Source organism: Ammodytes marinus (assembly GCF_949987685.1).
Source record: "Ammodytes marinus genome assembly, contig: scaffold_96, whole genome shotgun sequence".
NCBI classification, from domain to species: domain Eukaryota; kingdom Metazoa; phylum Chordata; class Actinopteri; order Uranoscopiformes; family Ammodytidae; genus Ammodytes; species Ammodytes marinus.
Window position 1 is genome coordinate 26,273 of NW_027648133.1, and position 11,369 is coordinate 37,641.

Genomic DNA, 11,369 nt, shown 5'->3' on the forward strand with positions numbered 1-11,369 from the left:
AATCGCTGACGATGTATCACTCATGTGTGACGTCACGCGAGGCCGTTTGGTCTGTGCGTGCTATGAAGTTATATCGTTTAAATCTCTTTACCAGTGACCGCCTCAGATCACCTGAACCGGAGACTTACTACGTAGAAAACCAACATCACCACAAACATAATTCTATCAACATTTCTGATATTTTATATTTCTATGAGCATAATTATTACAAAGAAACAATGTCAAAGAGACATTGCTTTGAGATGAGCACAGACATCGCACTGTGCCGCTAGCTTGGAGCTCGTTGGTGAACTTGACGTAACGTTAGCTATCTAAGAAAACACATTTAGTATGACCACAAGGGACTTAATACCATCTATGTTTAGCTAGCTATGAAAACGTGTAGAATGAACACACGGGGCTTAATGCTATCTATGTTTTAACTAAGCTAGCTAGCTAATGTGCGACTGGCGGCAGCTGACTGTAACGTTGACCGTCAATGCCGAGTCAGTGTAATGCGTGACGGAGTTCAGCTGCATTTGGCTGGTGGCAGGTGCTAACGCTAATCTCAAACCCTGAATATTTACACCACAAACTCTGATTAAAACCATAGATAGTATAATAGATTAAAACCCACTTTATTTACCTGGTGAATTCACTCTGCTCCTCTCCAGTGACGTCAGTGACAGACCGAATAAACTCAAGTACATCTCGCTGCGACCTGCGGGAATGTGGATGCGGGCGGGGCTTGATGTCAAGCCCCGCCCACATCCACACAGACACAGAGGCAGGGGGCAGCACACAGAGGCAGGGGGGAGCAAAGTGATAAAAAAATATATTCAGACCACTTCACCTACATATAGCTGAATGGCTACTATGACAGTTTTGCCAAATATTACAGTAAAAAAACTAAAACCTAGATGTTGGATAAAGCCAGAGTTAACATCTTTATTACATTTTTACAACTTGCCCATTCCTACCACTGTAGGAAGTAGTAAGAACAGTTTAGAGAAAATTGCTCATTCATTGACTCAAGCGAAAACAGTTTAAAGAGTCAACTAAAGAGCAAAAAACAACAAATATCACACACGGCAAGTTGTTATTTTCCTTTCAGTGAAGTGTGTATTGTCCATGTTTACTGCTGTTTGGAGACCAAAACATTGTGCAGGGATTATGATGCACAAAGTGGCAATAGGACCAGCAAACAGCTGATCAGTCAGGTGTGTTTAATGTTCACCACGTCACTACTTATTACACTAATGTGGACAGATCCACCTTTACCACCTACAACTATTTTTCGCATTGTTCAAAAAAACACCTCAAACCAGCAGAAACAACTTTGAGTATTCAGATTTTTTTTATCCTATTTTGACATTATCATCACCCGTTCTGATGAGGTTTTATTTACAACGTAGACATCAGGCTGGTACTGAATAACATCAGCTGTGTATTATCATGTACAGACTGAACTACCAGGTCAGGAGGAGACTCTCCCTCCTACAGAGACACTGTGGAACAAGGTGAGTGGTTCCAGAGCCCAAACCCAGCATACAGAGGTTCAGTGAATGTGGTGTTGAAGGTGTGGAGGTGGATCAGTGAGTCAGAGGAGACACTGTAGAAGGACAGAGAGCCAGCAGGACAGTCCACATACACTGCTACTCTGTGAGAGTCAGAGGAGGAGGGGATGGATGTTGCTATGTTATCGTGCCAAACAGAGTAACCAAAATCATCAGAGCAGATCAGACTCCAGGACTGACCATTCCCTCCAAACCAGCAGTCTTTACTTTTTCCTTTCCTGCTGATTCCTCTGTAACTCACTGATATATCAACCCTTCCTCTCCACTCGACCTCCCAGTAACGGCGACCAGTCAGACCATTACTACACAGCAGCTGAGGCTTGCGGTCAAATCTCTCTGGATGATCAGGATATGGCTGCTCCTCTTCAACACGTGTCACCTTCCTGTTATCGTCAGATATTTTGATCTTTGTGTTTAATGTGTTTGTGTCCAGTGTGAGTTCACAGGAATCTGATGGAGAGAAAAAGACAAAACAATGTAATAAATCTATAATTTCATTGATTGACAGTTTGAAGATGGTTGAATATTTGCTGCTTTGTTTCCATGAATCAAAACACACTTACACTTCCTCAGACCTGGTGTCAGCCATCGAACTCCACCGGGCTCCGCCCTTTAAGGAGGAGGAGGGTCAGACCAACACACCGATTTAACAAACATTTTTCCACTACTTTTCTCTCAGTTGTGGAACATTTGTGGATAAAGTAACAGCAACTATAGTCAACATGCTCTAACATTTTATGTCTTGAGTCAGCCTCCATACCTGAGAGTGTCCAGTCTCCAGAGGGCACCGTCCCGTCCAGCAGACAGTAGCTCCACTCCTGAGGCTCCTGGATGGTTGTAGCTCAGGTCCAGCTCTCTCAGATGGGAGGGGTTGGAGCTCAGAGCTGAGGCCAGAGAAGCACAGCCTTTATCTGTGATCTGACAGCCTGACAGCCTGCAAACAGACAGTAACACACATTAGAATATGTGAGACCTAGGAAAGTAATGTGTTCACTACTTTTGAGTGTTTTAATATTTAAATGTGATACGTCATAATTGTAATGTTGTCAATAGGAATCAGCTACGGCTTTCTATAGACTTAGACAACATGATGTTTACATCCGTTTACTCTTCACTGTATAGAAACATGTCTAAATGTTGTGATCAAGAGACAATAAGGTATTTCCTCTGGAATTCAAGGTGGGAGGATATGGAGGATACAGAAATAGACATGGTCCTTGTTCCATTGGGAGGCTCCGGTCCAGAGCTAGTTAAAGGGACACTGAAGCAAATTGGATCATAACCTAATTCACTTGTAAAACTCGCTAACACTAACTACAATATCCGTCGATTAATGCTGTGGGGTGCAAATTATAGAGATTATTTGTTATAACATTTTATTTTATTATAGTTAGTTAAGGTGCCTTCATGGGCAATCCCATTGTCTTTGGAAAAAACAATCAATACTGATCCAATCGCCAATCGGAACAAGCCTATCATCAATTGATTAGGTCAATGGATCGTTACCTGAGAGTTTCCAGTTTACAGTGTGGACTCTGCAGTGCAGCAGACAGATGCTTCACTCCTGAATCCTGCAGGTCGTTGTTACTCAGGTCCAGCTCTCTCAGACTAGAGGAGGAGCTGAGAACTGAGGCCAGAGCTTCACAGCTTCTCTCTGAGAGGTTACAGCCACTCAGCCTGAAAATGTAGTGTGGAAAATCAGATGTTATTTATTTCTCTTCTTATATCTCTATATTTCAATAAAACCAACTGTTTCTGTATTTTACCGAGCTTTTTTGGAGGCTTTGACCACTGGCAGCAGCCTCAGAAGAGCCTCCTCTGAAGCAGAGTATTTCTTCAGGTCAAACACGTCCAGATCTTCTTCTGATGACAGTAAGATGAAGACCAGAGCGGACCACTGAGCAGGAGACAGTTCATCTGTGGAGAGACGTCCTGATCTCAGGGACTGTTGGATCTTTTCCACTAGAGAACGATCATTCAGTTCATTCAGACAGTGGAACAGATTGATGCTTTTCTCTGCAGAGGGAGTCTCCTCGATCTTCTTCTTGATGTACTTTACTGTTTCCTGATTGGTCTGTGAGCTACTTCCTGTCTGTGTCAGCATATCTCTTAGGAGCTTCTGATTGGTCTCCAATGAAAGACCCAGGAGGAAGCGGAGGAACAAGTCCAGGTGTCCATTTGGACTCTGTAAGGCCTTGTTCACAGCACTCTGGTAGAACTGTGTCTCTGCAGATTCCTGGGATGTTGTTTGTTCTTCTGCCATCAGATTGACTCCAGTGTTGATGAACGTCAGATGGACATGAAGAGCAGCCAGAAACTCCTGAACGCTCAGATGGACGAAGCAGAACACCTTGTCCTGGTACAGTCCTCTCTCCTCTTTAAAGATCTGTGTGAACACTCCTGAGTACCATGTGGCCTCTTTGATATCGATGCCACACTCTGCCAGGTCTGATTCATAGAAGATCAGGTTTCCTTTCTGAAGCTGCTCAAAAGCCAGTTTTCCCAGAGACTCGATCATCTTCCTGCTCTCTGGACTCCAGTGTGGATCCGTCTCAGCTCCTCCATCATACTTGGTGTTCAGTTTGGCCTGAACCACCAGGAAGTGGATGTACATCTCAGTCAGGGTCTTTGGCAGCTCTCCTCCCTTTCCAGTCTTCAACACATCCTCCAGAACTGTAGCAGTGATCCAGCAGAAGACTGGGATGTGGCACATGATGTGGAGGCTTCGTGATGACTTGATGTGGGAGATGATTATGCTGGCCTGCTCCTCATCTCTGAATCTCTTCCTGAAGTACTCCTCCTTCTGTGGGTCAGTGAACCCTCTGACCTCTGTCACCATGCCAACACAGTCAGGAGGGATCTGATTGGCTGCTGCAGGTCGTGTGGTTATCCAGAGGCGAGCAGAGGGAAGCAGTTTCCCCCTGATGAGGTTTGTCAGCAGCACATCCACTGAGGTGGACTCTGTCACATCAGTCAGGATCTCATTGTTGTGGAAGTCCAGAGGAAGTCGACACTCATCCAGACCATCAAAGATGAACACAACCTGGAACTCTTCAAAGCTGCAGATTCCTGCTGCTTTTGTTTCAGTGAAGAAGTGATGAACAAGTTCCACCAAGCTGAACTTTTTCTCTTTCAGCACATTCAGCTCTCTGAAAGTGAATGGGAATGTGAACTGTATGTCCTGGTTGGTTTTGTCTTCAGCCCAGTCCAGAGTGAACTTCTGTGTTAAGACTGTTTTCCCAATGCCAGCCACTCCCTTTGTCATCACTGTTCTACTGGGTTCATCTCTTCCAGGTGAGGCTTTAAAGATGTCTTCTTGTCTGATGGTTGTTTCTGGCCTGTGTGGTTTCCTGGATGCGGTTTCAATCTGTCTGACCTCATGTTCATCATTGACCTCTCCAGTCCCTCCCTCTGTGATGTAGAGCTCTGTGTAGATCTCATTCAGAAGGGTTGGGTTTCCTGCTTTAGCGATCCCCTCAAACACATACTGGAACTTCTTCTGCAGGTTAGATTTATGTTGACACGTCAGAGGAATGGTTCCTGAATGAATACACAAGACATGAGATCAATTTGTCAATGGTAAATATTTAAAAATCTGATTCCCTTAGAGAATTAGTAAATAAAACCATTTTGGACCATCCCCGCAGTGTTAATTTTGGCAGCAAATTCTGATTTAGTCTTAGTCTTAGTCTTTTGAATATCACACCATTTAGTCTTAGTCCTATTCTAGTCATCGAAAATATTTTAGTCTTAGTCTAGTCTAGTCTACTAAATCTAAGCAGATTTTAGTTTGACTAAATCTACAGCGGACTTCGTCGACTAAGTGTTTTTCTTCATTGAATGGTATTAAGGTTTGAATATTTAATACAGACACATATTTAATGGTTGTAATACAAAACATGTATTCTATTTCATTAGTAATAATCTCACATAAAATCAGTGTACCTGACTGGATAGGAGGAGGGGGGGCTTTAAGAGCCTGTGCCCGGGCGTCCATTATCTCATGATCTGTCTATGAACCAACTGGATTCCACAATCTTTTTTCTTTTTGCGGGGAGCATGCACAAGCATTATTTATAAAAAAATAAAAAATAAAGAAAATATTTTTAAAAAGTTGGGGGCCCCACACTAGGTCTTGAAACGGGCCCCGAGATCGTTAAGGCCGCCCCTGGGCAGGAGCAGCAGCACGCAGTTGAGGTGCTGATAAATTTGAGCAACTGCGCCTTCCTTTAAGCAACACTGCTGCTGCTGTGTGTTCGGACTTCTTTTGCATCACAGCCTTTTAGATAATACAATTAGAGGTTTTAATTGAACGCTGTCCATGCGTCGGAGTTGATTGTAACTTAAAAACAGAAACTAACGGACAGAGGCGGCAGTTTCACATGGCTCTGTGTATTCAAACTCGAGACAGAGCCTACTACAAACAGATCGCGGAACTTAGCCGTTCCCCTAGACATCGTTAACGGGCAGGATATCCCTGACTATCATTTTTGTCCATCATACCGCAGAGTTTTTCAGCACAGCGGCTCACTCCACCCGCTCACACCTGCGCAGTCTCCCGTCGATTTTCATCGACACAGGGTTGCATTAGCTGCTTTGCACTGATTGGATTTCTTCCCAACTTGTCCCACAAAAAGAGTAGTTCTGATTGGATCTCTTCTCCATTCGTCCCGCCCTAACAGTTTCGTCTAGTTCCTATTCGTAGACTATAGTGTCAGTTAAATTAGTCTCAGTCTTCGTCATCACATCTGCATTTTTATTTAGTTTTTATTTAGTTTACGTCCGTGAAAAAGGTTCGTAGACGAATATTTTTCGTCATAGTCTTAGTCTACGAAATTAACACTGCATCCCCGGAGACTTTAGTAAATTTCCCATTTCCCCATCATGTTAAACCTTTAGAGAAATCCTCTTACTGCTGCACAGAAGGTCAGCCAGCTCCTTCTGCTTCATTCTCCTCAGGAAGTCCAGTGTGATCTTCAGAAATGCCTCTCTGCTGCTGCTCTGCTCCTCATCCTCACTCTGACCCTCTAAGCATTCTGGGTAATCTGGACTCAGAAGCTTCTGCATCTTCTTCAGCTCCTTCTTCACAAACGTGACGATGTTTTCCTCCAGCAGCTGGAACAGAATATTATATAAACGACACACTCAAACTAAAATCATGGAGCAAACATCAGATCCATGTTGGACAGACTGACAGTCCTCTGGTCTAAACAGTTAAACATGGAGGTTGTTCTGAACAGAACATATGGAAAGTAGGGCTGTCAAACGATTACATTTTAATCAGATTAATCACAGGATTCTGTGGTTTAATCACGATTAATTTTACCATTCGAAATATGCCAGAAAAATTCGAATTTTCTCTGTATATTGTTGTATGAACGGAAAGATAAAGGACAGAAGGTGGATATGTACATTTAAAATGAGTATGTTTATTAATTGAAAATCCAAATTATGGTTTTAATACTGAAAATAAATTTAAACCAAACTAAAATATATAGGCCTACCTACCAAACCATAATTCAATTGGTTTGTCTCTTTACTATGTCTTTGGGCAAATATAGGATAGGCTATTAGTGTATAGCCTATAAACTATATTATAGTGTATATATTTATGCTCTGTCAAGTTGATATGAGGGAGCAGGAGATGGGAAAGAGAGGACGTAGGCTATGAGACTGTTTACAGAGCAATTGCGGGAGCACAGGGCAAAGTGTAGGGGGACAGAGAGGGGGTGCAGGCGGTGGTGAGGGGGGGTGCGGCCGCACCCCTACGTCCAACGTCCCTGAGGCTATAGAATGGCATTTATTTGGTGAATCTATAGGTTGTGCTGTGCATTCTTGAATACAACTTGATTACAGTCCGCGGTGTGTCTGTGTCTGTGTGTGTGTGTGCGTGCATGCATGCATGCATGCGTGCGTGCGTGCGTGCGTGGGTGGGTGGGTGGGTGGGTGCGTGCGTGCGTGCGTTTGTACGCACGACCACGTCCTAGGGGACTGTTCATGTGTGCCAGGAAGCCGACGTTATGTTGATGTCTACTCACACACACCTCTGAAAACTGCAGACGTTTGTGTCCTTGGGGCTCTTAACAGAGTGGACAATGTTTCTCCTCCTGTTGCTTCGACATCAACTGCCACCCGCGGCAGTTGATTTTATATACTATCTATGCCCCCGACACAGACGTGACCGTTAGCAGTTTAACACTTTAAAACACGGCACGGGCTAACGTGCTGTTATGTTTGGCTGCGCGCAGCTACTGATCCTGGGTCAGCCACAACGTTAAAGTGACTGTAGTACAGAGCCGGTGGGATGTACGTGGCGGATCATTCTGCACATGCGTTAAATGCGTTAAAAAAATTAACGCCGATAATTCCAGAAATTAATCACCCTGTGTTAACGCGTTAATTTTGACAGCCCTAATGGAAAGTAGTTGTTGTTCATGTACAGACCCTGAATGTGGAGTCCAGGTGTGTTTCATGCTGCTGGTCAGACCGACCACTGGGAACCTCTGAGATCTCCTGGTCGACTCTGTGGAGAAACCATAACCGAGGGTGAGGGGCCAGGCAGGTCAGCTTTTGCATGACACCATGAACACCGTGATGAAGAAGTTAAACTATTGACACCACAGTTTAAATCCCTGGGTTAGACGCTGCAAAGTGGAGATCCTCAATCAGTTATTCTGATACCCTTCAACATAAAGTACCGAACAGAACTGTACCTCGGTGGAAACAAGGCTTTAGTGTTCACAGATCTTCAATATAAGGTTTAAAAACTGGATTTCTCACAGGGTTTTATTTATTGTAAGTTTTAAATCTTTACCTTAGATCAACAGACAGACATCCATCTTTGAATAATAAAGGACTACTCTTAGACGCATCACTCTTCATGGACCAACAGCTGGGCTCTGGTGTCTCCAGCTTCCTCCTGATAGAAACACAGGAAACAGTCAATAATCTGCACTGCACCAGAACACAGTAGTTACACTGAGCAGCTTTCACATGTGAGAATATAAATGAACCATGCTGAAAATAAACTAGTAAAACCATTGGCCTTCATTTACTAGAAAAAGTGCTGGAAAACGTTCTTTCTTGCCGCAAAAAAAATATGAGTATGCAATATCACTGTCGGATTTCACTGCTTACCAGCCGGTTTTGTTCTTCCCACTGTTAGTATGTTAGTAAATCAGAACCATTTTAAACTGACGGGCGCATGCCCGCCCTCGGCAATCAGTCTACAGAAACGCCCTAATTTCTCTATAAAGAAATCAGTTTGCCGAGGTGTTGAGAGGAGCGCATGCGCCCTACAGTAAAAGAGAAGCCTTTCAAGTCTGAAGAATTAGACACAGCTGTGTCCAAGGTGAGATTCTCCCAGGCATTTCCGTGGGGATGACAATGGGGGCAGGTGAGGCTAATAATGGAGGTGGTTAACACTGTGTCGACTGAGATACGTGGCTCAGGTGAAAAAGAGACGGTTTGATATCAAAAGAGAAAAATTAAACTAGTGGAGGACAGGGGCCACCTGATCTGCCAGGCCAATATGAAATAATGACTGGAACAATTTTACAAAAACAATAAAAGTCTTTCTTTTTTTTTACAGAAAACAAACAAAACCGAAAATGTGAACACACACACAAAAGACAAAACAAAATAACAAACTGACATTGAGTACTGTACTTAAAAGGTTTCTAAGACATTGTTTAAACTAAAGGTAAATGTTAAGCAAAAAATAAAAAGGCAAAAAGTTGTCATGAAGTTCACTTCAGCGCTGCTATATGGTCAAGGAAAGGCTGCCATATCTGTTTAAATTGTTCTACTTTTCCTGAGATCACATAACTGATTTTCTCCATATTATAGAATATAGTAAGTTTTAAATCTTTACCTTAGATCAACAGACAGACATCCATCTTTGAATAATAAAGGACTACTCTTAGACGCATCACTCTTCATGGACCAACAGCTGGGCTCTGGTGTCTCCGGCTTCCTCCTGATAGAAACACAGGAAACAGTCAATAATCTGCACCGCACCAGAACACAGTAGTTTCACTGAGCAGCTTTCACATGTGAGAATATAAATGAACCATGCTGAAAATAAACTAGTAAAACCATTGGCCTTCATTTACTAGAAAAAGTGCTGGAAAACGTTCTTTCTTGCCGCAAAAAAAATATGAGTATGCAATATCACTGTCGGATTTCATTTCATTTCCTGTGTTTAGAAACACAGGAAACAGTCAATAATCTGAACTGCACCAGAACACAGTAGTTACACTGAGCAGCTTTCACATGTGAGAATTTAAATGAACCATGCTGAAAATAAGCAGTTAAAACATGAATCAGAGATATTTAAATGTAAGAAACAGTTTACCTCTGTGCAGCCGACGGTTGTTGTCCTTTAAAATCAATGAAACCACCTTTTGACTCTTGAAAAGACAAACAGCTGGCTCCAGGTCCAGGAGAGAGAGACACACACACACACACACACACACACACACACACACACACACACACACACACACACACACACACACACACACACACACACACACACACACACACACACACACACACACACACACACACACACACACACACACACACACACATCTTTGAGAGTGAATAATGATGGTGCAATGATTTGAGTCATGGACAGTTAGAGATCCTCATGTCACCTCTGAGCTTTGGTCTGGCCGCCATGTTCCCCTCCCTCCTCTCTGTCCTCACTCTGATCCATAGCAGAGCACACACCTTCACACAGACACCTGCTGGGAGAGTCACACATCATATTACATCATTCCCCTCAGTCACATGACAAACACACAGAGCTCTGATTGGAGGACACCTATCAAGCTTTGGGACAGCTCATTCAGCTCACACTAATCACTCACTAATCTAAATTGAGATTAGGGCAGTCAGTTTTTATTCGAAATTAAAATATTCGTTTGAAGGTGAAAAGTTCATATTGGAACTGTAATTCCCCGTTCGATATGTATGCTGCAGTCTCATCACCATTAACCCATTCAAAGTAGTTTCTCTTTTGATCCAGCAGAGGGCGCTCTCTTCCTCTGGGAATGAGATCACTTTCCTCTTCCATTGGACATTAAAAACTCATTCATTGAAATCACTTGTCCCTGCCTCCGAATTTCCTCCAAACTGCAGCTGTCCATAATAAGTATATGCTGTATGCAGTATGTCATAAATGTTGTCATTAATACGAATAGACTGATTAATTACAACGTCTGGGCTATTTGTTGATACGAATGACAAATATGAAGTTGATATTGTGCATCAGCTCTAGTGAACCTGCAGCAACGTCCTCATGTGTCACCCGACAGGAATGAGTCCCAACTAGATTATCTGGGACTTTTAATTAGAATAATAACAACGCCCTGTTAATCCCCTGTGTTACGGTTAAGTTCTGGACCCAAGAGCAGACAAAGGCAGTTGTGGATATAATAAAAAGGTTTATTTCAACGAGGTGGGGAAGCAGGTGGTGAGTGGGAAAGCCGGGGCGGAGAAGCAGGTAGGTAAACTGGAGGTTGTGGTCCGGGTAACTGCAGGCAGAGGAAAAAACAATCGTTAGGGTGGTGATCACAAAACACGAGACAACGAGATAAGGAGCGAGGTAGAACACTGTAGCCAGGCGTGTATAGTTACCACTGTAGTGCATGGTACGAACTGGCAACGACAGCAGGGAAGCCAGAGGTGAAGTAGGTGCGTTGATTGATGATGCAGACCAGGTGTGCCACAGAACAGAGGGAGTGGGAGTGGCAAAAGGAGGAGGAGCGCACAGCAGCCAGCTGTGATCACCACAGTACCTCCCCC

General features: G+C 43.4%; 1 protein-coding gene across 1 annotated transcript; it reads right to left on the minus strand.

Moving 5' to 3' along the window:
- Window positions 1-1,192: 1,192 nt before the first annotated feature.
- On the minus strand, window positions 1,193-10,284 carry LOC307271000 (NLR family CARD domain-containing protein 3-like). Its single transcript, XM_080054886.1, has 11 exons — window positions 10,217-10,284; window positions 9,913-9,984; window positions 9,430-9,534; window positions 8,371-8,475; window positions 8,001-8,079; window positions 6,470-6,671; window positions 3,323-5,096; window positions 3,063-3,233; window positions 2,317-2,490; window positions 2,120-2,166; window positions 1,193-2,006 (listed from the first exon to the last, which is right to left on the minus strand). Exons 1-11 carry the CDS (start codon window positions 10,276-10,278, stop codon window positions 1,477-1,479), a joined length of 3,321 nt encoding a protein of 1,106 aa, XP_079911012.1. The 5' UTR covers window positions 10,279-10,284; the 3' UTR covers window positions 1,193-1,476.
- Window positions 10,285-11,369: the final 1,085 nt, after the last annotated feature.